Source organism: Rattus norvegicus, chromosome 3 (genome assembly GCF_036323735.1).
Source record: "Rattus norvegicus strain BN/NHsdMcwi chromosome 3, GRCr8, whole genome shotgun sequence".
NCBI lineage: Eukaryota > Metazoa > Chordata > Mammalia > Rodentia > Muridae > Rattus > Rattus norvegicus.
The window spans coordinates 48,376,590-48,404,487 of NC_086021.1; the positions used below are offsets into that span (position 1 = coordinate 48,376,590).

The following is a 27,898-nucleotide window of genomic DNA, read 5'->3' on the forward strand; positions in this document are numbered from 1 at the left end:
TTATATAACAAGATCTACATTTTCTTCTGAGCTGTCGATGGGCCCATCTTGAAGTGACAAATATTGGGGCTCCAAAAACAAAGGCAAAATTGTCAGTGTGGGAGATTTGAAAGAGTTCTTTTGCCTATGTGCCTGGTATTTGGTGAGAGCTCATAAATGAAGGCAGGAGGCATGGCAACCATTTTGAGACCACAAGGAACAAGATGAATGGTTCCTAGCTAACTAGGTCTTTGCTGTTCTGAGTCACTAAGTTCACTCCATCAATGTTAGCAATAGCCCAAGTTTATATTTCAAACAAACAAACAAACAAAAAACTATGCATATGTCGAAGCCACTGGTTTTTTGGGTTTCCTTTGATACAAGAAGAAGTAGAATTCTACCTCCAATAGAGAACAACTGTGGAGCAGCCTTCTATGCTTTTCTCGAACTACCCACAATTCTGTTCACACTTGATATATCCACTAAGGGTCATTAAAGTAATCTGAGCTGCTGTTATTCCTTGTTCTCTGTTCTTTTAAAATTGAGCCTTAAATTGTTATTCCATTTGAGCAACTCAAAACGGGGACTGATCTAAACACTTCGTATGGGCTGAAAGGGGCTAAGGATCCATGTTACAAGCAGAATGAAAAGGGGAAATAAAGACGTAGAAAAATAGATGAAGTGATGGAACCTGGAAAAAAGAAGTAGAGGAGGAGGAGGAAGAAGAAGAGGAAGAGGAGGAGGAAGAGGAGGAGGAAGAGGAGGAGGAAGAGGAGGAGGAAGAGGAGGAGGAAGACTGGAGGAGAAGGAGGAGGAGGATGAGAAGAAGAAGAGGAAGAAGAAGAAGAAGAAAAAGAAGAAAAAGAAAGAAGAGAAAGAGAAAGAAGAAGAAGAAAAAGAAAGAAGAAAGAAGAAAAAGAGAAAGAAGAAGAAAATAAAGAAGAAGAAAAAGAAAGAAGAAGAAGAAAAAGAAAGAAGAAGAAAAAGAGAAAGAAGAAAAAGAAAGAAGAAGAAAAAGAAAAAGAAAGAAAGAAGAAGAAGACGATAAAGAAGATGATGAAGAAGAAGACGAGGACAAGGACGAGGATGAAAGAACAACCAGAGAGCTTCACACAGTGAACAAGGAGGGGTGGGAAGAGTCATTATTAGCGCAGGCTCTGGACACTGAACAGAAGAAATGCAGAATAGAGAGGTGTGGAGCATCTGAGTAAACCCCCGTGGGTGTGCAGGCCTTCAGAGGGCAAATAAAAGCCACTGACTGTGAAGATAGAACCTTATATAAAGTATGGCTTGATGGGCAGCAAGTACTCAAGGAATGCTTGCTGAAAGCAAATGGTAGGAGCTCTGTGAGAGAATGCTGTCAGCATAATTAATCAATGGTGAGGAGAATAGGAGGGAGAACTGAAAATGACCACAGGAAAGAGCAGCTTGACTTTTACACGTCATCTGTCACTGTTTGCTAATGACGTACTTCTTATAAAATAAGCTGCGATGGCATGACAACCCTAGGACACCTCCGTGGTGATTCGGATAGAGTCTAATAACGTTTTTAGAGGTAGTTTTCCTTTTGCATTCTTAATTCATTTGTTACGGCGATACAAACATCTGATTCTGTACAGGAGGCTGAAAGGCAGGAGACTAACGGAAGGCACAACTGAAGTAACTCCTGCTGTTGTCTACAGTGTCCTCCCTGTGTGGTCCTGCCCGTCACTAACTGAGGCTTTTTAATATAATTTATCAAGGAAGGGAGGCAATGCTAGAGAGGGGAAGAGTCAAGTTTCTTCCTGGTAACCGTACCCACTAATAATTCATTAGGACACTCATAGAATAAATGCTTCTAAATATGAAAATAAGGTACTTGAAGTAGAATGTCTAGAAAATCTTTGATCTAATATGAAATTATTGCCAGCACATCAACTTTGTGAATGTTTTTATTTCCAGGAATAAAACGAGTCCTTTCGCTTTAGTTTACTTCAAAATCGATATTTGCCCTCAATGTCAAAATTCAGACTTGAGTATCTGAGAAGTGCTAGACTTTGGGGACATGGAGAAGTGCCACACAGCTACTGTGTAAGGACCGTGAACTTGGTGATGGCAAAGACAAAGTTTGTCTTTAGTCCTTCCTTCCCTACCTGCCACCCACCAGGATGTGAGTAGCTGTGCCCTCCATGTGCTGACCATGTCTCTCTGTCTCAACATTGGACATTCAACAGAGCCAAGGGACCACAGAGCAAAAGCCCAGGCATCCCAAGTCCTATTCAGTCTTTCCTCAATCATTCTCATGGATCTTGTCCAATGGAAAAACAAAAACCAAAAACAAACAAGCAAACAAAAATAAAACCCCAAAAAGCAGACAAACAGTATTTTAACGTGAAAAACTATTGACAACCACTCCACACCTTTAATTTGGAGGAAATAAAAGAATCCATTAGTGAATTTGACTACAAGGGCTAGCTAACTTCAACGTATGCAATCAGGGTTTAAAACCTGAAGAGTACCTTTGACTGAGCTAAAATCTGCCTCGTATAACTAATGGAGTCGCATATGCTGGGATGAAAACTGCTGATCCAAGAATGCCTTGTTGAAATAAGGAGTCCAAAGTATCCTAACTCAGTAGGTGAGTGGCGCTGGAATTTCAGTGTGTTTGTAAATCCTGCTCATTGTGGTGCAGGAGTTTTGACTAGATCTGGGAGCATTGCACAAACAAGTAAGAGTTGCTCTCTGTTTCTTAGCCAGTGAAGGCTTTAAAAGAGCTCATGCTACAGAAAGGAGGCGGTGTTATTTCCCAGAGCTGCAGTGGTTTTCTTCATTACATGGAGGCGAAGGATGTTTTCATTTTGAATAGTCAAGCCTGCCAGACTTGAAATACAAGCAAGCTGAAGAGGCGAGGCAAGATGAAAAAAAGGGAAGCCCCCCCCCAAGCTGGCTGCAAAAAATAGATTATTTCTCCTAATTTCCTGATTTAGTTATAGTCATAGTGTACATAAAAACAGATTTGATTTTCTTGGAATCAAACGTAAAATGAAAGCCAAGCCCTTATCGCTGGAACAAGACAGCAGTTTGCAGGGCTGCTGCATCCTTTGAACTCTGATGACATTGTCTCAGAGGGAAAGATGTTTGATGAGTTTTTTTTTTTACACTTTAAAGCTCATGCTAGGGAAAATGAGCTGGGAATCTCTTGGTAGAATTGAGGGGGGGGGGATGGATCATTTCGTCTTCAAAAGATGAGGGGGAAAGTGTCATTTTCTATTTCCCTTAAGTATCATTCTTTCAAATGCTTGTGTGACAAGAGGTTCAACAGGCTTAGATATGGAGTTTTAGTTTTCCAGAATTGCATGGAGGACTTAGCAGGCCTTGCACGAGAGAGAGAGAGAGAGAGAGAGAGAGAGAGAGAGAGAGAGAGAGAGAGAGAGAGAGAGAGAGAGAGAGAGAAGGAGAGACGGGGAGAGAAAGAAAATCCCTGGAAAGAAGGAAACGGTAGAACAAACCCCGAAAAACTCCCGTTCAAACTACCGTGACCAGTTTCCTGTCGTACCGATGAGAAATAAGCCATTGAAGCCCGGTGCCACAGCAACGTGCACATTTCCTTCGGCTTGTCAACGAGAAACCTGAGCAGAATTTTTTTTTTTTAAGAAATGGAACCTTCTCTGAACCTTTTGTACTTTCTACACCCTTTGCTGATAAGCATCGGTGGTATCTAGGCACCCAAGTGTTATCAGGCAAGAAAACAGTAGCAGAACAAGGTGACCCAAGGTAGAAACGAAGGAGAAAAGCTTACCGACCTGTGACTGGCGTGAAGAAGTGGTTAAATGGGCAAAGCTCTGACTGAAAGGAAATGTGGAGCATCAGAACCTATGGTGTCACTGTCTTCCGAGTGAAGAAGTCTGTCTGCAGAGAAAGGGAGCAGTTAGTCAAAGCCCCTAGAGTAAGCCTCTGATGGTCCCCTCCACTTCCCTAGTTCCATAGTCCCCTGAAGACGCCAGGAATAGAGACCTAGGAAAACTGTTCTTACGGTGCATTTCCGTGAGCAGTTGAGAAACTTGAAATTGCAAGACATTAGTGGTGTATGGAGGTCAAGCCACCGTGCAAACCTCTAATGCAACGGGAGGCAGGAACTCTATCCTCCTGAGAGGTGAAGAAAGCTCTCCTCTGCTGCCCAGTGAGACACTGTGTCCTCCAAAGCCCGTGTGTCCGTGGAGAAAATTCTTGAAAGCTGTCCCAGAGCACCGCCACTGAGGCCCTTGTCTTACAAACAGGAAGACAGGATCGTTAGCACTGTAATGAGGAGGTTAAAACCATTTCATCGGGGTTGGGGATTTAGCTCAGTGGTAGAGCGCTTGCCTAGCAAGCGCAAGGCCCTGGGTTCGGTCCCCAGCTCCAAAAATAAAGAAACAAAACAAAACAAAGAAAACCATTTCACTTAGGATGCATGTGACATTCTACCATTCTGTATCTTCATGGGCCTTTCCCCAAGTCCAAAAAAAGACGGGCCAGAATCATTCTTCCACACAATCATAAACATCTGCTTACAGAACTACATCTTGTCTAGACTACATATGTATAGAAGATGCACAATTGATTAGCAATGCAGTAGTCTGGGGAGAACAATTCATGATATCTTTGTCCTGCATGTTTTAAATGTGGTTGAAAGGGCAAGAAAGATGGTTCAGTCAGTATGCCTGTCTCGTAAGTATGGACACCTAAGTTCTGATCTCTGGTACCGGAGCAAAAGCCAAGCATGACGGCACACACATATAACCGGCTTAGAACAGGTAGAGATCAACAGGTGCCTTACTTGGATCACTGGTCAGCTACAGAGTCTTAGCAGGAGAGACCCTGTCTCAAAATAGAGAGGGGTGCATAAAAGTGGAAGCATATAGACATTAGGACCAGAAATAGCTGCATGCACATGTGCACATATACTCACATACCCACCAACTCATGCTATATACACGGAGACATATAGTTTACACAGAAAATGAATTTAACATTTTATTAATTCAATTTTTCTTATCTGCGTCATCATTATCATCATAATGGAGAAAAAAGGCATCATGATATGTAATAAGTCTAGCAGTATGGGGTTGATACTGACGTTTTCCCCCATGTTCTAGTCATTCTCGTTTCTTTTAGAGAAACAAGTCTGTCTTTTAAATGGTTTCTGTCATTTGCCCTGCTGAGTGAGATTCCAGCATCCCCCCTGAGCCCTCCTTGTTATTCAGCATCTTTAGGTCTGTGGATTGTAGTGTGTCCTGTACATATGGTTAATATCCACTTACACATGAGAATATACCATGCACGTCCTTTTGGGTCTGGGTTATCTCACTCAGGGTATTTTCTAGTTCCATCCATTTCCAGCAAATTTCATGGCACCCTTGAGTAGTATTCCATTGTGTAAATGAACCACACTTTCTTTATCTACTCTTTCATTGAGGGATATATGGGCTGTTTCTAGTTTCTCGCTATTACAAGTAATGCTGCTATGAACATAGTTGAGTGTCCCTGTGGCATAGTGGGGTATCTTTTGTGTATATATCCAGGAGTGGTATAGCTATGTCTTGAGGTAGAACTATTCGCAATGTGCTGAGAAACTGCCTAATTGGTTTCCAGAGTGCTTGTACAAGTTTGCAGTCCCACCAGTAATGAAGGAGTGTTCACTCAGAAAGGGAAATAAAATGGTCAGCAGAGATAGGTAGAGGAGAGGAACTCGGTAGGAGAGGGGATGGGGAAAAAATGGAATAGAGGGTGCGGATCAGATGTAGAAAGAGCTGGAGAGAGAGAGAGAGAGAGAGAGAGAGAGAGAGAGAGAGAGAGAGAGAGAGAGGAAATCAGCAGTGGTTGGAGGAGCATCTCTAGGATGAGGCAGAGAAGAGACTTGGGATGGGGTTGGCTCCAGAGAGTCTATGAGGGTGACTCTAGCTGAGAGTCCTAGCTGTGGGTCATAGGGCCCTAAGTGGCATCCTCCTATAGCCAGGGAGGACTCCCAGTCATAGTGTCAGGACACAAAGCCTTCAACCCCAAATTTGTCCTGCCTCCAGTAAGTGCAGGGACAAAGATAGAGCAGACACTGAGGGAACGGCCAAACAATGACTGGCCCAACTTGAGACCCATCCCAGGGATTGAGAACTAACCCCCGACACTATTAATGATACTCTGTAATGCTTAATGAAAGAAGCTTAGCATGACTGCTGTCTGAGAAGCTCCACCCAGCAGCTGACCAAAACAGACGAAGAGACAAGCATTAGATGGAATTCAGGAAGTTCTGCTGAAACATTGGCGGAAGGACTGAGGGACCCATAGGGGATAGGAACTCCAGAAGAAGACCAACAGAGTCAAATAACCTGGACCCTTGGGGGTTCCCTGAGACTAAACCAACCCACATATGTAGCAGATGTGCAGGTAGGTCTTCATAGGTTTCTCCAACAACTGGAGTGGGAGTCAGGTGGGGAGGCTGACTCTGACTTTGTTGCCTGTCTGTGGATCCTCTCTTCAGTGGGAGAGGATGTGTCTAGTCCTACAATGACTTGATTACCCAGAATGAATTGGTACCCAGCAGGGGGATCCCCCTTCTCTCAGAAGAATGGGAGTGGGTAATGGGCTATGTGAGTGGGAAACTGAGAGGAGAGGGGTGCTGTTATCAGGATGTAAATAAACACAGAAGTTGGGAAAATGTTTTATGTTTTGAGATTATAATGTAATTTCTTGCTTTCCTTTTTTTCCTTCCAAACCCTCCTATAATCCCCATCACTTCTCTCTTTCAATTTCATGGCCTCTAATCTTAATTAACTGCTGTGACATATATATTCCTAAATGCATAAATAATATATACATAAATATATACATACATATTCCCAAATACATACATACATACATACAGCCTGTTCAGACTGTATCATGTGACTTATATATATATGCTTTCAGGGCTGACCATTTTACATTGCATAAATGATTGGTGCGCTCTTCTGAGAAGACTTTCACCATTACTTAGTGGCTGTAGTCCACTGTTAGGATAGTCTTAGTTAGGGTTTTACTGCTGTGGACAAATACCATGACCAAGACAACTCTTATAAGGACAATAATTAATTGGGCTGGCTTACAGTTTCAGAGGTTCAATCCATTATCATCAAGGTGAGAGCAAGGCAGTGTCCAGGCAGGCATGGTGCAGGAGAACCTGAGAGTTTTACATCTTTATTTGAAGGCCACTAGGAGAATACTGGCTCCCACGTGGATAGGATCAGGGTCTCACTGCCCAGCTCTACAGTGACACAATTCCTCCAGCAAAGCCACACCTACTCCAACAAGGCCACACTTCCTAACAGAGCCATTCTCTGGGCCAAGCATATTCAAACTACCACAAGGGTATAGGTCTCCCAGGCTTTCCCCAGTCTACTTTAGAGACACAGTCTCACAGCAAACTCCATGTTCTGCTGGTTTTTATAATCTTCCATCCCTTTGTTCCAGAATGTTCCCTGAGACTTAGAGGCAAGATCATATTGTCGATGTATTCTTTGATGTTGAGCTCCATATCTCTGTGCTTTGATTGGCTGTGTGTTTTCTTTTTTCAATGTTCTGTGTCTGTTTCAAAGAGAAGTTTTCTTGGTGAGAGCTGAGGACTATACTTTTGGAGTATAAAGACAAATTTTTAGATGTAGCAAGGGATTATGGTAGTTTAGTAAGATGGTAGTTGTAGGTTCTTCTCTAAAATTCACTAGCACTTGGCAGTTGACTAGGTTTCCAGTACCAGGAGTGATTTCCCTCTTGTTGAGCATGTCTTAAGTCCAATTAGAGAGCTGTTGGTGACTTCTAAGTCCGACATGTTAGGGTTAATCAGGTATTGCCAGGTAATCAGCCATACTGATTATTGTTCTGGTTCACAGACATCATAGTTGGGTAAGACTGTGGCTACATCCCCACAACCTCGGTTAGTGCTATAGCGATGTAAGGAGACATCATGACTATGGCAACTCCTGTAAAAGAAAAACGTGTAACTGGGGCTTGCTTGCAGTTTAATCTGTGAGCATTATCATGGGAAGCATGGCAGAATGCAGTGCTGGAGAGAGTTGAGAGTGTCTAAGAGTTCTATGTCTGGATCTACAAGCAACAGGAAGGGCAGAGAGCACAGGGTCCTGACTTTGGCTTCTGAAACCTCGAAGCCTACTCTCAAAGGCATACTTCCTCCAAGGAGGCTACACTCCCTAATCCTTTTAAGTAGTGACTAAGCATTCAAAAATACTTGATTATGTGGGTCGTTCATATTCAAATCACCAGATCTCCTTTAGAAGCTTTCCTGGCACCTTTTGAAACAACAAAAGCTAGTCCTCAGGGATGAACATCCCAGTCAGCTAGCTCAGGGGCATTCTTGGCACCTGCTGTTTCTGAAGTGTGTGGTATTTTCAGCAATAGGGACTTACCTTCCTCTTCTGGAGGGAGACATCCAAAGGCATGAACACTAACCTGTAATGTTTCTGGAATCTCTTGGAAAACCTGGACTAACAACTCTAAGGAGGGCTTCTCATGCCTGATGCTGAATTTTGTTAGATGGTCTCTTGCTCTTAAAGGGAGCATGGTCAGTGCAAATGAGAGAATTTCATTTATATTCAGACTTATGTACAGAGTTAGTGTTTTGTAGGTTTTATTTTCTGAGGTAGTTAATAGCATGATTTCTTAGTTCTCTTTCTGTAATCCTTACTGCTATTTTACCCTCCGTGGTAGATCTTCTACAGCTATCTCTCTAGCCTTCCCTGACGAGGGTGCCCACCATACACCCCCATGTTCTCAGGCACATCACTTGTGACCTAATATTCCCAATATTCCCATTTGTGTTGCTCACCCAACCTCCTACGCTGGCAATGGTCTCTCTCCACTTTCCTTATTTCTGCAGTGTCTCCAGGATAAGCACTCACATCTAATGATGTAGAGCTAGTTGCCTTAAAGAGAAAGAAATTGTGATACTTGTATTTCTTGCTCTGGGTTACTCGCTCAGTTTATTTGTTTCAAGTTCCATTCATTCACCAGAAAACTTCAAGATTTCCTTTTCTTCACAACTGAATAATATTCCATAGTGTACGTGGACCACATTTCAATGTCCACTGTGTTGGGGTTTAAAAATCATCTCACGTCCAGACAGAACACACCCAACCAACATAGATCCACGTGGAGAGGTTTAATGAGGAAAGATGAATAGAAGAGGGGAGAAGCAAAGGAGGCCAGCCATGGGTATGTGGAGGGAAGCGGGGAGGGGAATGGGGAGAGGAGGGAGGAAGGGGAAGAGGGCACAAGAACAGAGAAGAGAAGAGCAAAGAGTAAGAGAGAGCAAGAGAAAGAGGAGGGGACCAGCAGCCCCTTACATAGTAACAGGCACAGCTGCCTTTTGTTGCCAGGTAGCTGTGGGGGTGGAGCTTAGAATACGAACACATTGATGAATCAATTAATACTGGTGTTTCTCTTGTTTGTTTTTTCTTTTGCTGTGATGTTTGGTGGTTTTGTTTTTACTTAATGATGGTGGCCTGTTTATTGGAGAAAATCGAATCTTTAAATAACATGCAATCAATGTGTTGATATTAAATTAAGTCTTTAAATCTGGTAGTAGATTTTTTTTTACAAAATTTAAAACATAGAAATATGGTGTATATATATTTAGGAAGTGGTATGCTCTTGGTTATGTTGCCCCTTATTTAGAAGTACCCCTCTTTATCTCTTCTGATTAGTCTTAGTTTGAAGTCTGTCACTTATTAGGATATCAATGTCTGCTTGCTTCTTGGTCTTTTGTGTTGTTTGCTTGTTTTTGGTGCACTTTTTCCTATTCTTTGACCCTATGGTGGTGCCTATTTTTAAATCTTACTAAGCTACGCACCTTGCAGACAGCAGACAGATTTTGCTTATTCTGTGTCATTTGATTGGAGAATTGGAACCATTGGTAACTAAAGTTATTACTGAATTATGTGTGTCAGGTTAACTCTTTATGCATTTTTCATGTTGTCTTCTAAATGACTCTGTGTTTTAATAGTTATGTCTTTGTTTTTCTATCCACAGTCTCTGTCATGCTCACTCCTTTTTTCCACCTCAAATATTGCTACTTATACTTTCTTTAAGTTTGTTTAATTGATTATAATTTTATTTTAAGTTGCTCATACTGTGACATTTTCTTTTTTCTTAACGGATGGATGGTAGGTAGTTTTGTTATGTGTTATTAGTCTATGCTGACCCTTGTGGTGTGTTAGGACTTAAAATGCATTGCCCAGGATCCTATGACTTTTGAAGATTTCACTGAGAAATCAAGTGTAATTCTGATTGTTTTTCCTTTATAGGTGATTCTATTCTTTATCCTGCAGCGTTCAGCGTTCACGATACTTTCTTCTTCTTCTTCTTCTTCTTCTTCTTCTTCTTCTTCTTCTTCTTCTTCTTCTTCTTCTTCTTCTTCTTCTTCTTCTTCTTCTTCCTCTCCTTCTCCTTCTCCTTCTCCTTCTCCCCCTCCCCCTCCCCCTCCTCCTCCTCCTCCTCCTTCTTCTTCTTTCTGTATACTTATGATGTATCATGGGGATTTTCTTTTCTAGCCTCCTATTTGGTGTTCTCTATGCTTTTTGTATCTGCATTGGTGTGTTTTTCCTTGGTTTGAGGAAGTCTTCTCTTATGATCTTGCTGAAGATCTAGCTTATGCCCTTCTCCCTCATCTATGTCTATAATTCAAATGTTTGGTTTTTCTTGATGTCTTAGATTCTCTGTATTGCCCTTTCCTATTTGTTTTAATTTCTGTATTTGTGCTATCTAGTTTTATGTCAACGTCCCACAAGGTAGAGTCATTTGAGAGGAGAGAACTCTAGTTGTAAAAATGCCTCCCTAGGATTGGGCAGTAGGCAGGAAAGCCTACAGGGAATTTTCTAAATTAGGGATTCATAAGGGAGCACCCAGCCCATTGTAGGAATGAGCATGACTTGGCAGAGGGGTTGGATCTAGAATAGGAGGAAATTTTGGATTCCTTCCTGCAGAGCAGACCCTGGATGAATTCTAGAGGTGAAAATAAAGTCTCTTAGCTTCATTATTTTATTTGATGTACAGAGAGCTTGGCATTACATTTGAATCTAGCACACCAGACATGCTTCTATTGTGTTTCTGTGTTCAATGCACTAGATAGAAATTATAACCTAAAATATTAAAATAGTAGTTCAAACTTTACTTATAAAAGTTAAAGAACCCCCATGTGAAAGAGAATTTCAGTTTTGAGTATAAAATTTAATGCAAAAAGGCTTTCCTTACATATTGTTTTAAAAACCAAAGTGTCGGATATCATGATATTCGTCACTATATATGCTGTCCTCTGGGAGAAATATCTTAGTCTATGTTCAAAAAGTACCTGAAATTGATTTATATTGGTTTTTAAAATCATGTAATACATGATAGGCATTTTGATGAAAAAAGGAAAAGTTGCCAACAAGGTACGTATAGACGGAATGTATCCTAACCATGGGAAGACCTTGTGCATCATTGCTGGCATCGTGCTCAACAATGGAGGGTCTAAAGAGGCTTCTTTAAAATGTAAAGATGCTCTCTGTGTTGCATGTAATTTTATAAAATCTACGTTAGGCTAGCTCTTTCTCGAGAGCTCTGTCCGTGGTCTCGCAACCTCTCGCAGCTACCTCCACCAGCCCCTAATGACCACCCAGGCCTCATTCAGCTCCCAAGGCTAGCTATCGCTTTCCTGAGATCCTGGCTATGCTCCGAGAACAGCGGTTCCTCTTGAGAAAGCCTAGAGCTACGGCTTGAGCTCCACCGAGCGAACACCAATGACCATCCCGCGGTCACGCCGCCTTTTGCCCACCTGAATCATGGTGAATAGAAAATACCAGACAATCTTAATATTTGATATCAGCCAGATGTCACAACCACTGGGCTTGGAATCCTAAAATTCGGAGTCCTAAACTCTAAGTTGGAATTCTTCCAGTGGCAGATGCCGCCACCGGGTCTAATTGCTCTCAGACCTAAATGGTGTCCCTCTTCTTCAGCCCACAGCCTGACTGAGAAGCCTCTTTTCTATATCATCTCCTCCTCTTCCTCCTGGGACCTTGAAAACCCTCCTCTATATTTTTGCCCAGGGATTGGCTTCTGCTGTCTTTATTTACCCAATCAAACAAATAGGGAATCTCCCCTTACATCTCTGCCACTTCTGTTCTCTGTTTTACTGAAGATCTTAGCTAGAGCAACTGGCAAGAGAATGAATGAATGAATGAATGAATGAATGAATGAATGAATGAATGAATGAGAGAAGGAGGGACGGAGGAAGGAAGAAGGGGCCCTCAGATAAGAATATAGTTAAGTGGGTTCTTTTTCAGATTATATAATCTGAAAAACTCAGAAGTAATCGACAAAATTGAAGGACTCTCAGTTAATCTCTTGGGGGTGCATGAGGCTCCAGTTAAATTGATCATGCACAGTGTATGACTCCAGATCCAGATGCCGTTATGGACAGTACAACTTAGATTTGATTGATACAAAGAAACCAGAAAAGACCAAGTGAGCCAAAAATTAGCCTGCAGGGAGGGAGGGAGGTACTGGTCTTGGAGGCATTAGCCACCAGTCAGTATGAATACAGATCAAAATACAGATCAAAATTCTCAGAGGATTTATTTAAACGTGTATTAAAAAATGGGCCGTGGAACTAAACAGAGCTGTCGAAACGGAAACATACGAATAGTTAGTTAACATTTAACAAAGAATTTCAACATTCTCAGTCATCAGGGAAATGTGGATGAAAGGAACTATTGCACTCAGACTTGGATGGTCAACATTAGGAACTCCTATGACTGTACATGCTGGCTAGGATGTGGAGAACACAAATCTTTACATTTGATGAGAGTGTAAATTAATGCATCTGCTTCTGAAACCTGACTGTAGGTTTCTCAAATGATCTATACCTTGTGGACTTTTTGTTTTGTTTTGGGTTTATTGTTGTTGGTGGTGGTATTTATTGTTTTGTTTTGTTTGTTTGTTTGTTTTACTACAGACCTTGGGGAAGGTTGACAGTTTCTTGATAAGAGTGCATTTTTACATCGCCTAACACCTGCTAATGCTGGCCTTGGGGCAGACTGCCGAGCACTTTAGTTCAAGTAAAGTGTTTGAAGCCTGTCAACTTCTCATTTGCTTCTCGAAAAGGGCAGAGAGGTTTCCCTGCCAGGGGAAGCCGTTTAACGTTGAATTCTACCTTTGGGTTTCAAATAGGAGACCAGTGATTGTAAATTTAGCGCCTCAGCATGAACTCATTTTCAGTTTCTCTTCAACTTTTGCTCTGCCTCAAGATCAGAAGCTTTCCTGTTTTTGTCTATTTTAAGTTCCTCTTTTGTGGCAGTTGTAGACACTCTATGGTCCGGATTCCAGGCAGCAATGGCTTCTACCTCATGGCTTCAAGGAGCCTTGGAGCCTTCTCCTCCTTCCCCCTCTGATTTGAAACTCTCTGGTCCGGGGGACTGCGTTCCTTTCAGCTTGGCTCACTTAGCTCGTGATTTCCATGGACCCGGTCACTCTGAGAGGCGGCTTCATTTCAGAGGTGATTTGACTGTGTGCTTGGCAGTAGCCTGTGCTTTAATAGCTTTGCCTGTGCAGGCAGAGCACATCATCTCAGTAGGCAGTGTTGCTGCAACAGGAAGTTTTCACCACAGCTTGCGTTGCTACGGACCTAAAGAAAGTCGTCTCATAAATACACCTCTTGCGGCTTCTGCTTCTCTCATCTGAGAGCTCTCAAAATGGCGCCCGGGGCCCAGAAGGCGGACCCACGGTTTTCAACACCTGGTTAGTGTGCATCACCTATAGCCCTGAGGCTCAAGAGGCCATTCTGAGCCCAGTGCTGCCTCTGGAGAATTTACTTTGTAAACATTTAAACAAATTACAGGGGTACAGCCTTTCCTGATATAAAACTCAAACATGCAAGATGGAAATAATACATCAAGGTGCAATGCCTTGCTTTAATTGGAGGTGAGGGGACAAAGTTCTTACCTTTAAATTGCCTCTGCCCAGTGTAGTAAAGTCTATAATACTCATAAAACCCTCTTCTCACCTTGACGTCCCAAACTCTGTGCGATACCTGCTTGTTCTTTGCTTTAAGACACACGAAAACTTTAGGTATGATTCATGTTCCCAAGCAATCTCAACTTTGCCTCTACTTCCCCCCTTTCCTTTCCCTGGATCTCAGCAATCTGGTTATACACCTGAGTAGTTCCAGCTTCTGCATCTTGTGTTGTCTTATCAGAAATGTAACACTTCCCCACCTTCAGCCCTTTCCTCTCATTACCGTTAATTATCAATGTCTAAACGTGAAACCGATCACAGCGCTTCCTCTCCTCAGAGTCACTGCTCCAGCAAGTTGCCTGTTTTGCGTTCTAACAACAATGGTCTATGTCATTAAGATTAATATGGCGGGGTTGGGGATTTGGCTCAGTGGTAGAGCGCTTGCCTAGCAAGCGCAAGGCCCTGGGTTCGGTCCCCAGCTCCGAAAAATGAAAAGAAAAGAAAAAAAAAAGATTAATATGGCTGTGACTTTAGACTTCAAAAACAAAAACTTTTTCTCTTCTCTTCCACCTTAAGCAGTCCGTACCAAATTCTCTGTGCACTTGCTGCCTGTTGCCTCTGCTTTACTTTTTCTGTAGTTGTTCTGCTCTTGGATATGCTAATGATTCATATGCTTACCTCACCAACAACACTGCTGACAGCTAAGAAATTGTATCCCTGGATCTTGGTGATATGTCTAAATCAAAGCAAGTGCTTTGTGCTTATGTGAAGAAATGAGAGACTGGGTCCATCCAATTCCTTTCCTCCATAAGAGTAAGACCCTTGTTTCTGAAAATTGTTACATTTCTTTCCTCCTATCAATATCTGATTCTGATGATCATTAGTCACTCTTGCAAGACAAATTAAAATTTTATCACATTTAAACTTGTTTTTCTCAAACACCAGTATTTAAAAACACACAGAATTCTCAAGTACTACTGTGGTCCTCAGAGAAGCACCCTAAGCCACTATGAACATCTCTGAGAGACCCAGTGTTCAAGCTCCAGGAAACAATTTGACCTTGATGCTCCTGACACTACAGAATCTCACATTGCTGTGCTGTTTGCCTGTCCCCTCTTCCCGAAAACCTTTAAATCTTTGTCTGATTCTCTGGAATCTTAGTTCTCCTTACCATTTTCTTAAGCTGCTGACAAGAGAACTTCTAGTGACTCTAGACAGGAAGACTCTCTTGTGTTTCTTCACCTTGCCCCAGAACTCAGGCTGGATTTCGGCTTCTGAGTCTTCTCATACTCCCAGCCAGAGCCGAGGCTTACCCTAATACCTACTTCCAAGCAGGCTCCTCTCCCCTATCTGAAGACAATTCCCACAATTCCCTGTTTTTCCCTCCCAAGTATCATCATGTTCTTGTTCCTGTCAATCCTCATCCTCCAGATTCGTGTGTTCTTTTCCCAGTCATAAAAAGCAAGTCCCTGTGGCTTCATTTCTTTCCTGGTCACTGCACTATCCTCACTTGTAAAATTTCTGTCACATAAAAGTTCCTTATAACATGGTCATAGCTCTTGTTATTAATCTATTCAGGTATGTCTTCCTTTTCCAAAGTACATGTGGTCAGATGTATGTGTGTGCTTGCATGCACGTTCACATGTGTTTGTGTGGTGGTCAGAGGACATCTTCTAAGACTTGATTCTCTCCTTTCACCATGTAGATTCCAGGGGTCAAATGTAGGCCATAAGACTTGGTAGTAAGTTCCCCTACTCCCTGACCCACCATCTCTGAATGATGTAATTTCTTTCTCCCATATCCAAGATCTATTTTTATCAAGGTTCACAGTAACTTCCACCATTCTGTATCTAAAGGCAATTGGAGCTCCTCCTTCTCTTCCTTAAAGTGAAATTAGTCTCTTTTGATGATTTTTTCCCCTTTTCCTTTGCATCTTTCCATTGAGCACGGGAGAACCTATCTTGAACCTTTCTCTTTTCTGTGACCACTCTAAGCCTTCATATTCAGTCACACAGTTAAGTGCTAAATGTTGCTGGCTTCCAAAGAGATATTGTTAGCCCAGCTTTCCCCCTAGTCTCTCACCTTCTTGCCCAGCTGCACTTTGGTTAAGTGCACTGTGAGGACAGACAGCTTCTCAGAGGTCAGTGGTCACACCTTGAAGCCTCAGTGCTTCAGTGCACCCACCCAGCTCTTCTGAAGACATTTCTCTCTCAACTCCATCTTCTGTATCCTTTCTTGCTCAAGACAGAAACACCGACCAGTCTGTTCTCCAGCTCCTCCCATAATTTAACTGTTGTCCACTGTTGATGCTCCAGTTTGAGCCATGCTCCAGTCATCTCTGCTGTAATTGTGATAGTGTGGTCCATCCTTCAACACCTGACTGGGTCTCATAGAACTCCAGGCAGTTTCTCCGTAATGTCGGACAAAATATCCCTCACAGCCAGGAACAAATCTGTCCCACCACCAAGGAAGCTGCTTTCCTTGCTTCTCCAAGGTCTCAGATATCTCTCATCCAGGCAATGATGTGATTCCTCACCATTGACCCTTTTGTGCTGATGCTATTAATGCTTAATATCCAAAACATGTCCCAGTGATTTATTTCTTTTTAAGCTAGAATATCCCATACTATTCTTTTTGTCTGTTCGGGCATCAACTCAGCAGCTTAAAGAAAACAAACCAGGAAGACTGAGATTAGAAGAGGCAAGCTATCCTCAGAAGTTCTCTTTGATAGAAGTGCTTACCCAAACTATAACCCCAAACCTCACTCCTAGGGGTTACGTTTTCAACATCGGAAATTAGGAAAGACTTAATCTGTTTTCCTGGAGTGTTCAACTCACAACATCCATTTAGAGGACCTACAAACTTGTTTTTTTCCTGCAAACACAAATACAGCACAGGTAAATATTACCTGAGACCCAAAAGCTAAGATCAAGATCAGTTACCTTGTGATGAAGGAGAGGAAGTAGTACTCTGTAGGAGGACCATTCCAGAGGGCATTGGACACCATAGGCAGGGCACTCAAGCAAACTGCTGGAGCGTATTTTATTGTGTTATTTTTGCTGGATCACTTATTGCAATGGCTTGTTTGCAGGTTCACCAGCAATATGGGCACATTTCATCTTCTACGCATTCACATTCAGACCTTCAGCCTTTGAGTGGAAGCTGTGGTAACTTGTTTTGCTGTGATTACTGTAGACAACACACTTCTCTTTATACACTGGTTGGATATTAGATCATCTCTTTTCATGAATAGCTCATCTGACTCCATTGCTTTTTATCCAAATTACCCTGCCTAGAGGGTTTTCTAGTATATAATTTTCTACCACACTTTTTTTTTGTAGTGGAAAAATAGCCTTTAGGAATATAAAGTAGGTTTATTTACTTCACTGTATCCAAATAAGAGTTTTTCTTCAAGTATAGTTGGGTCTATCATAGCAAGTAGTCTAAGGTCGAGTCAGACCCATTTACATCTGTCCTTTTGTATATATGCTCAGTGATATCTTATTTTCAAATAATTAGTTTTTTATATTAATTATTGCATACAATGCTATAATATATCAATAAAATTAATTTAGACACTAAAATATTGGTTGATTGATTGGTTGATTGTTCATTCTTTGAAAGAGGGTCTTGTCCAACTCAGGCTGGCCTCAAATTCAGTAGCTGAGACCACACTTTAGCTCCCAGTTTTCCTTGCTTCTAACTCCTAAGTGCTGATATTATGGGCCTAAAGCGCTATGTTCAGTTTAATTTTGTAGCATGTTAATATCTAGCAAAGCAAGTCAGCTGACTTTATTTTTATTTCAAAATGAACTCAAGTACTTTAGATGTGTACATTTCTATGGAAATGATGATAGTTGCTAGAGTCTTTCTTCAAAAGTTCCCATTGTAGTTATCGTCAAGATGGCGATGAGTCTATTTGTAGACTGACCAGGGCAGGTGGATGCCCAGCCACTGCTTTGCATCTGTAAACACAGTGTATTGCTTATACTGAACTTCATTTTATTTATTTGATATTACATTTTAGAGAACACTCTGAGAGACTGAAATCATTATGCCTCCTGGAAATGACTCCTAACTTCAAAGTCTAGCACACCTTTCAGTAGAGAGTGTAAACAAAATACCAGAAGTGGGGCTCCAGTATTCATTATCACTCACTCTGAGCTATGCTGCAGAGTGAATGGTACCAAGATGGACTGTTCAGTTAGAATAAGGGCCCCAGGGAGTGCCTCAGAGTTTGACTTCTGGCTCCTCTGTACTGATTTGGTTCATAAATTAATCCCATTTTCCTTAGGTGTAAAAACAGTATCATACTAGTGTCTATCTCATGAAGCAGCTGTGAAAATTGAAGTCAAAGGCACAAGGGACATTAACCGTATGACCTAATACATGGCTCACTGCAAAGCTCATTAGGTACTCCCTCTGTAAGTGAATGAACCTGTCTGCTGATGAGTGACATAGAGTTTTAATCATGATGAGTATCCATTGCTTTTCATAGAGCAAACCAAGACAAAGCCTTGTGAAGGGAACACGCAACTATGGCTACATTTAATGCATTGTGTTGACACTTGTTCTGAAAGAGGCACCCAGATTCCACTGCTAATCCTTGATTTCTAAATCTACCCAGCATTTACCAAGGCTTAACACTAGTTGCCTTGAATTTCTGGCACCCTTCATGATCCCATAGGCTCAGATGTTTGAATATTTGGTCTCCAGTTGGTAGAACTGTTTGAGAAGGATTAGGAAGCATGACTTACTAGATGGGGAATATTGTTCAGAGTGGGCAGAGTTCAAATGCCTGAACTAGGCTCAGTCTCTCTCTCTCTCTCTCTCTCTCTCTCTCTCTCTCTCTCTCTCTCTCTCCTCTCTGTTTTATCTCTTGCTGCTGGTCACTGTGATTGAGTATATTAACCTCCCAGCTACTGCTCCTGTACTATGCCTGATGCCTGTCTGCTTTCCGCCATGTTGGCAATAGATTGACCTTCTGAAACTTTAAGTAAGCCCTCAATAAAATTCTTTCTCTTGTTAGAGTTGTCTTGGCCATGATGTTGCTTCATAGAAATCGACCAGTAACTAAGAAACCTATAGTTCTTCAAGATATGCAGACTAGTTATATCTACTTATTATGCTCCCTAAAGCAAAATGTTCACATCTCTGAGCTTCATTATATGGATAACTAACTGAGTTTTCTGGAATGTAAATGGCTTTACCAAGGCTAATCAGCAGGATAAAAATTGGTTCCTGAATTCACCTTTCCTCCAGTCTATCATCATTCTTCCTACTTGCCACCCAACCCTTAGAAACCAAGAGTGAACACTCAGCAAAGTCCCCAAGGACCCATATACCTAAGGAGGTCCATTCACCCATCTTCCCCTTCTCTTCTGAGAAAGTGAAGGTTACTCCTGGGTACCAACCCACCACATACCTTAAGTCACTGCAGGACTAGACACATCCTCTTCCACTGAGGTCAGACAAGGCAGTCCAGAACTGGATCCACAGGTAGGCAACAGATTCAGGGACAGCCCCTGTTCTAGTTGTTAGGGGACCCACATGAAGACCAAGCTACACATAAACTCATCTGTACAGGAAGCCTAGGTCCAACTCAGATATGCTCTTTAGTTGGTGGTTGAGTCTCAGAGAGCACCCAAGGTCTAGGTTACTTTACTCTCTTGGTCTTCTAATAGAGTCCTAATCCCCTCCAGGTCCCTCAATCCTTCCTCCAACTCTTCCACAAAACTTCTAAGCTATATCTAAAGTTTGACAGTGGATTTCTGTTTCTGTTTCAGTCATCTGATGTGTGGAGCCTCTCAGAGGACAATTATGCAAGTGTAACAGTATCATTAATTGTGTCAGGAATTGGTTCTTGCCCATGGGATGGGGCCCAAGTGGGGCCACTTATTGGCTGGCCATTCCCTCCGTCTCTGTTCTTACAGAACAATAGTAATAAAAAACTGCATGGTATTGATATAGAAAAAGGTAGGTCTGTCAATGGACCAAATACATGAAAATAAATAAACCCAGACACTTATGAACACCTGATTTTTTTGATGAAGTACCAAAAAACATACAATGGAAAAAAGGAAAGGATCTTTAACAAATGATGCTGGTCTAACTGAATGTCTGCCTGTAGACAAATAGAATGAAAATAGATCCATATTTATCACCCTGCACAAAACAAAGACAACTGCATCGAAGACCTCACCATAAAACTAGAAGCACTAAATCTAATAGCAGAGAAAGTGAGGGAATAACCTTGAACTCATTGGTATAGAAGATAAGTTCTTGAGCAGAACACCAATAGCTCAGGCACTAAGACCAACAATTAAGTGGGCGCTCATGAAACTGAAAAGCTTCTGTAAGGCAAAGGACACTATCAACAGGACAAAATGGAAGCCAACAGACTGGGAAAAGATCATCACCAACTCTATATCCAGCAGAGGGTTAATATCTGAAATATATAATAAAATCAGGAAGTTCGACATCAACAAACCAAATAACCCTATTAAAAAATTGGGTATAGAGCTAAACAGAATTCTCAGCAGAGGAATTTCTAATGGCCAAGAAGCAATTAAAGAAATGTTCAATGTCCTTAGTCATCAGGGAAATGCAAATCAAAATAACTCTGAGATTCTGCCTTATACTCATCGGAATAGCTAAGATCAAAAACTCAAGAGATAGCACATGCTGGCAAGGATGTGGAACAAGGGGAACACTCCTCCATTGCTGGTGTGAGTGCAAACTCGTACAATCACTCTTGAAATCAGTTTGACAGTGTCTGAGAAATTTGGGAATGGTTCTACCTCAAGATCCATCTATATCACTCCTGGGCATATACTCAAATGATGATTCATCCTAGCACAATGACACATGCTCTACTATATTCATAGCAGTTTTATTCATAATAGGCAGAAACAACCAGATGCCCCTCAGTTGAAGAATGGATAAAGAAAGTGTGGTTTGTTTACACAACGGAATACTACTCAGCTGTTAAAAATAAGAACATCGTGAAATTTGTTGACAAATGGATGGGACTAGAAAGCACCCCGAGTAAGGTAACCAAAACCTGAACAGACATCCATGGTATATACTCACTTATAATTGGATATTAGCCTTAAGGTACAGGCTAATCATGCTACAGTCCATGGACTCAAAGAAGTTAAATAACAAAAAGGAACCAAGGACAGATGCTTGAATCTCACTTAGAAGGGGAAGTAAAATAGTCATTGGAGATAGGTGGAGGGAGGGAAATGCACAAGAGAGGGGATGGGGATGGGAACAGTGTGTAGGGAGATCAGGTGTAGGGAGAGCTGTGAGAGTGAAGAAAAATTGGCCTGAGTGGGGGTGGAGCTCTAGGATGTGCTAGAGACCTGGCATTGGGAAGGCTAAAGACTATCTATGAAGGTGACTCTAGCTGAGACTCATAACAGTAGAGGATATGGAGCCTGAAGTGGCTACCTCCTACGCCATACAGGACTCCCAGAAGAGGGGTAAGGATGCCAATCCACCCAGAAAACCACCCACAGATCCCCTTTTGTGATATCGTGCACATCTTAGAACCTTACTAAGCCTGGTGGCAGGGACTGACTTCCTGAACTCCATATCTCAGTGCAGATGTACAAATGAAGGTTGTTACTGAGATCAGCTGAACCTTGCCATCAGAGGCACAAGCACTCGCCCGACGAACAGCCCTTGGACCGTTTATTCTGTCTTTTTCTTTTTTTTCTTTTTTTTTCTTTTCTTTCTTTTTTTTTTTTTTTTTTTTTGGTTCTTTTTTTCGGAGCTGGGGACCGAACTCAGGGCCTTGCGCTTCCTAGGTAAGCGCTCTACCACTGAGCTAAATCCCCAGCCCCCTGTCTTTTTCTTTATGTTAGACCAGAGGATTGGGCAGTTTGTGCAAATGCTCTTTATCACGTTTCAGATAGCCTGGGAAACTCAGAGAGAATGTGTCAGGGTGAAACCTCTTTCATGTCCCGTGCTATGGCTGGTACTCTGAGCTACTCTCCCACGGTACCTGCTGCCTCAGGGCTGTGTGCTCTAAAGTTCTGATGCCTCTGCACTTAATCGAAGTAGGCTCTTGTATGTCGAGCCACAAGTGTGGCAAGGACCAGCACTGGGATAGAGCCGAGGTCTTGGTTTCCCAATTGATATGTAGTGCTTTCTGGTAGCATGAACATGCAAAAGCTAACCCAGGAGACTGGTTTTAAGGCCTTACTAGAAGACAGAGAAAGAGGAAGTTTCCACTCTTCTTGACAGCCAGTTCCTCCCCTGACCCAACCCAACTCAGTGGCTAAAATTTTAATCTCATTTTCTCCTTTAGATTAAACTTGATGCACCCCGTATAAATATACGACACTTGGAAACTGATTACAATATTGATAACTAATGATATTGTTGACTGACTGTGTAAGGCAAACTCTAAGGGAAATAATGTGGTTAACTGTATGTACCCAGGAAGTGGGTTGTTTTTTAAAGTCTCTGCTCCCCCTCTCCCCCCGCCTTTTTTTTCTCAAGTACTGAAATTAAGCAGCAACTATCACAGGCCTCCCCATAGGACACGTGACCTTACTCTTTTCCGTTTTGTTGAAAGAGTCACTAAAAGGAGTGGATGGCAGTTTTCATAGCAAGTCATCATGGAGAAAAGGTATGTAACCTTAAGATCGTATTGTGTGTTGGCTACTTGAAAGTTCTGCTGGTATGGATGTGTAATCCTTTCTACAGAATGTACAGCTCTTACCTGGGAGCCAAACAGCAGCTTGTTCCTTCACCGAAGCAAAGTGTATGTTTTTCATAACTGCATCCAACAAATTCATAGTTCCTTTGTGGAAATGCTATGCTAGTATCTTTGTTTATGATTTTACACTAAAATGTTGAAGACTGAGTATAGAAAAGTTCTAGATTGAAAGTGCTTTTAAAAGTAACTGTTCATAAAAGAGATGAGACTTAACTGATAGCTATTCAAAAACTTGCATAATTTGAAATTCAGGTAACAAGAGAAAAAGGCCACTATAAATACCAATAGGAAATGGCCTCTTAAATATCACTGTGGAAAATACTCACTCTCAGGCATTATGTAAAGAGCTGTATAGGAAGGTTCTCAAACATAGCCTGATAAAATATCCATTAAGAAGCAGGAAAATTGTATCACATAAAAAGATAAACTCTGTCACAGCTGAGTATTTCCCCTAACATTTATATGTTGAATTGAATAAAATCAGGCTAATTTTCTAATTCATAAATAGACATTTAATGTTTAAAACAAACGTTTCACCTGATTTCACTGGCAGTTGTTTCTGGGAAGAGGCCTTGCTGAAAGGCATCCTTTTGTTGTTTAAGGTAACTGTATTTTGAAGTGTTCTGAAATAATAAACCTTTGAAATGAGAAGGATTCGTTCATTGTAAACCATCAAGAGCTTTTCTTAGCCACAGATATTGTGCCGGATGTCTCCGTGCATTGTAACGTGGGAAAAGATATCATCAAACTGTTGCTAATCTAAGACAAATACTTAAACAAATCTAACTGGAGAGTTTTGAAAAAATGTAATAAAAGCACATGATATGGACCCCTTGTCCCTAATATTATTTTATTATGCTATCGGATAAAGAAGTGAAATCCCACAATGCAGATCTAGGGGGGTTATTAAAAATGGTTACAGGGTTGATAAGTGGCAACAATCTTTTTCTTTTATTGTGTTCTATTGAAAGATACTTATACATATTTTTGACATAGACACTTTTGTAGGAAATTATTCAGCAGGCTGACACACTCATGGCAATATGCATTTTAAGCACTCTTTGATTGTCCATACTGAAGCTAGCTACTTGTTGACTGTTAAAATGATTACGGAAAAAATAGAGATTAGGGACGTGGTATCCAATACTTTTTATTGTTAACATGTCAGAAGATCTTGGTAATATATACTTGCTTTGATATTCTGATTAGAATTTCAATTTGTTGTGTTTCCTTACCATGGAAAGCAGTATTTAAATCTGTCTTCAATATTGTGCTTCTGAGACTTCCTGAGATGTATTCTTCAGATAATTTTTGTTGATATGCTATTGCTGATTTCATTGTATTATAAAAAGAACAGAGGTGACAGAACCCACACTCTAGCAAAAAAGAAATGTTCAGGCAAGCATCTGAAGTAAGGAAAAGGCCATTAAAGTTTAAAGTATTTAACGTGATTGAAAACCTAATTATTCTTAATAAGTGTTTTTGCAGATCATGTTAATGTCACATGTTTTATGGTGTCTGTATGAAGTGAAGGACAAGTGAAGACAGTTTGGGAGGGACGTAGACAAAGCAGCAAGTGAGGATACCTAAACTGATGACTTCAGACCTGTTGTGCAAAGCAATGGTGCACAGACTCTGCACTATTCAGACCAAATCTTAAGGGGCTTGATTGCAAGTCTGTTATTCCAGATCATTCTGCCCTTGTGTATGCTGAGCAGCTAGGCAAGTTTTAGTGAAATGAAGCAAGGCAGAGAAGTTTATTTTCAAGCTCAGCTCTGCAGAGCAGGTAAAAGAATACCATGCTTTTTACTTGGGACCAGCCAAGTTCAGAAAGGAGAAAAGGCTTTCCTGTATGCCCTCCCTTTGCTAATTTTTGACCCTCTGTCATTGGTGTTCCATTGGTGTCTGATCTAGAATCCCACAGTTTACCTATCCCATGACACAGAACACAGGGACTCTCAGGCAAGCAGCCTTGTACTTTGAAGGAAGGTTACATGGTCTTGATGTCCTCGCCAGGCCTTCCCTGCTCCCCCAGCTTAGCTCTAAAATGATCTCCCAGATAGCAGGATCCAGGTGATCATTGAGATGTTGGAAGTGTCCAGCCTTGTTTAAAGAAACTGTGCATGATATCCAGTTGTAAATAGTTCAGGACAGAGTGTCTTGCTACCCTCGGTCCAATCTGTGATATTTAAAGATGGAATTTCTGAAACTATCTAAGGAGGCTCTACCTCAGAGATGTACTCGTCTCTATAAACGCTTTTTTACAGCTAATGAAAAACCTCTGTAGTGGAAAAACCTCTGCTTTAAAAAATGTTGGTGTTTTTATACACAAAATACTTGGCATGAGGTAAAGGTAGATTTTTGTGAGTGAATGTGCGTGGCGTATGTGTACATGCACGTGTGCTTGTGAAGGTGCACACATATGTGTGTGTCTGTGCATGCTTACTCATGTTTATATTTGTGGGTAGGCCAAAACCCATATGTCCTCCTTAATTCTTCTCAACCACGTATCTCAGTGACCGTGTAGCTCTCTGATTAAGCTAGACTGGATCTTCTGAGAACTCTGGGCGTCCTCCCATCTCTGCCTTCCCAGTACAGAGATTACAAGCACAGGCCACTGTTTGTGAGTTTTTAATGTGGAATCTGGGGATTTAAACCCTGATCTTCAAGCTCGGGCAATAAGGACTTTACCTACTGAACTGTCTGCCCTGACTAAAGATGTGTGTGTGTGTGTGTGTGTGTGTGTGTGTGTGTGTGTGTGTGTGTGTGTGTGTGTAAGTCTTTAATGCTCAGAAACGAACTATTTGGATAGCATTAACTTTATAATGTGAAATACATGTTCTATGACAAAAGTAGGAAATAAACTTACAATCTTTATGAATCTTACCTGATAGCAGATAAAATTGTTTTGTTGCTGATGACGCAAAGCTAGTAGGGGTAGTGTGATAGTGCTTGTCTCACAACACCCACAGAACACAAGGTCAGGAATAGCTGGATCCAGGACTCTCAGGATTAGGTCTTTATACCTTCTATAAATGGTCCGCAAAAATTCTTACTGACTCAACGGCAGAGCTTCAAGTTAGTGTCATCCTTTCTACAAACCTGAGGGCAAAACAATACTTTTGTCATCACCACGGTAAGACCTGAGGTTTGTGTCTGACTTCATTCACTTGGATCAGACACCAGAGCCCTGGAATTGAAATGTGGTTCCTATATCAGCCAATGAGTCCACACCAGTAGCACATGGGCTTTCTCAGACAGAAGTACTCTCCTGAAGCAGGAAGGAAAGCACTTTCCCAGAGGGGTCATTGTGCTTTTCAAAACCACAGGACCTCACTCCAGTGTCACAAATGGTTGTATCTGAAAGTATTGCTCCAAACTTCTCCAAAGGTAAAATTAGACCAAAATACATTAAAGAGAGGTTTGAGTAAAATAAGAGTTTGCAGGAAACTGAATTGAAAATATTTTCAACAGCCATTTATGTCCTCTGCACATTGTGAGGTTTATAGTCTAGGACAAAAGTTATCATATATTGAATGGTTTGTCTGCTTCTATTTTATGTGTATAAGAGTTCTGCCTGTGTGTAGGCCTGCACATCATGGGACAGCCATGCTACAGAGGCCAAAAGAGGGTATCAGATCCCCTGGAACTAGAGTTACAGACAGTTGTGATCTGTCGTGTGAATCCTAGGAATAGAACCCAGGTCCTCTGCAAGAACAGTCAGTGTTCAAGAATGTTATCATATCACAATGCAAATTAAGCATATTAATCACCACAAAAAGGTACAGAGCATGTTCAGTCTGGACTCAGAAACCCATTCAAAATTTTGCTGTTATTGCCATTTGCCAGGCCATGGAAACTAGAAAAACTTTGTGCCTAGTAAATACACCTTTTGATCTTTCCTGTCAGATAATTCAGGGAAATTTCAAGGAGGGCATATGTTGGGTTTCTAAAGAACAGGAAATGAATGTCAAACTTTGCAAACATGGTCAATGGCAGAGAATCTCAAAGCAGGAATGAAGGGTTCAGGTTTGCTGAAAAGTGATGCAATGGAAGGGGAGGGCCGAGGGATGGCAGGACCATCAGGGAATGCACCTGGCATGCAGCTGGCATGCACCTGGCACACACCTGGTATCCACCTCTTGAGCACAGCAACTCAGAGATGACAGGAGCTGTGAATGGCAGTGTCCCTGCTGAAGATGCCACACTGGCAGCTCGTGGGTTTCCTTGTGCGAGCATTAGTCTGCTTCTCCAATTTTTCTCATTGTTGAGTGCTGTACTCCTTGAAATTTGCAGACAGGCAGAACTCAGTGACAAGGCACACTCCCAGCTTCCCTGCCCAGGCACCAGGGGCTCTTGGCCAGGCTGCACTTTACAAATACTTTCCTTTTCATGGCCATCTTTAGATGACTTATTGAGATGATTACACGTCAAAGGAGATTTTCAGAGTAAACCATGTTCACAGTCACCTTTTGGCCTACATCATTCGCTCTGACCTTACCCAGCCTTTTTTGTTCCGATTTATACTCCTTAGGCTCTTCCTGTAAAAAGCATATATTTTAAATGCTCACATGTGTGTGCTCACTTTGAGGCATAACTTCACACACTTCTCCAACATTGATTTTTTAAAAATTTATCAATGATAAAAGAATTAATTTCAAAACCCTCTAATACCTTATTTTATGACAGTATAATAGTCTATACAAACATATTATATTAAATCATGATTTTCTTATAAGAGTCATAGTGGCCATCATTTTCAATTTTCTGTGGAATAATGAATTTTTGTGTGGTTTTTCGTACAGAATGAATTCTTAGAAATACATATGTAAGACTAATGGAGTGCTTTTGGTAGTGGCTGTAAACCATTCTTCATGCCCTTGTAACTTTTGGGGCTCCAATACACACGTCATGAGAGTAAGAGGAGAAGCTGCAGAGAGAATGCCTCTGGCTGCTTCAGCCTCTGCAATCAGGAGGAACCGCAGCAAATAGACTACACGCTCCACCTTTTCACGTTTCACCAACTGACAAAACTGTGTCTTGACCTGGTTAGTTTTGTGTGCTATTTCTGCTATTATGAATGAGGACACACTTGTTTTAAAAAGTTCTGTCTGTTTTCACTGTAAAGAAGGGTGCTTGTTCTGGACTATGTAATTAAAACAAACAAACAAACAATTGCTGGCACTCCAGCCC

The 27,898-nt window shown here is 41.4% G+C and overlaps 1 protein-coding gene across 5 annotated transcripts in view; it reads left to right on the forward strand.

Annotated features, from left to right (window-relative positions):
• Positions 1 to 6,355: 6,355 nt before the first annotated feature.
• Arhgap15 (Rho GTPase activating protein 15) overlaps positions 6,356 to 27,898 on the forward strand; it is a 619,269-nt gene continuing 597,726 nt past the window's right edge. For 3 of the 5 annotated variants that reach the window (XM_017591542.3, XM_017591541.3, XM_017591544.3), the window contains exon 1: positions 22,262 to 22,615. In XM_017591542.3, the coding sequence (XP_017447031.1) occupies positions 22,605 to 22,615 (11 nt within the window). In that variant the 5' untranslated portion in view covers positions 22,262 to 22,604. Of the gene's footprint in view, positions 6,379 to 22,261; positions 22,616 to 27,898 lie in introns of those variants that run through there. The other 2 variants (XM_063283268.1, NM_001013917.1) reach the window with 2 other exon arrangements.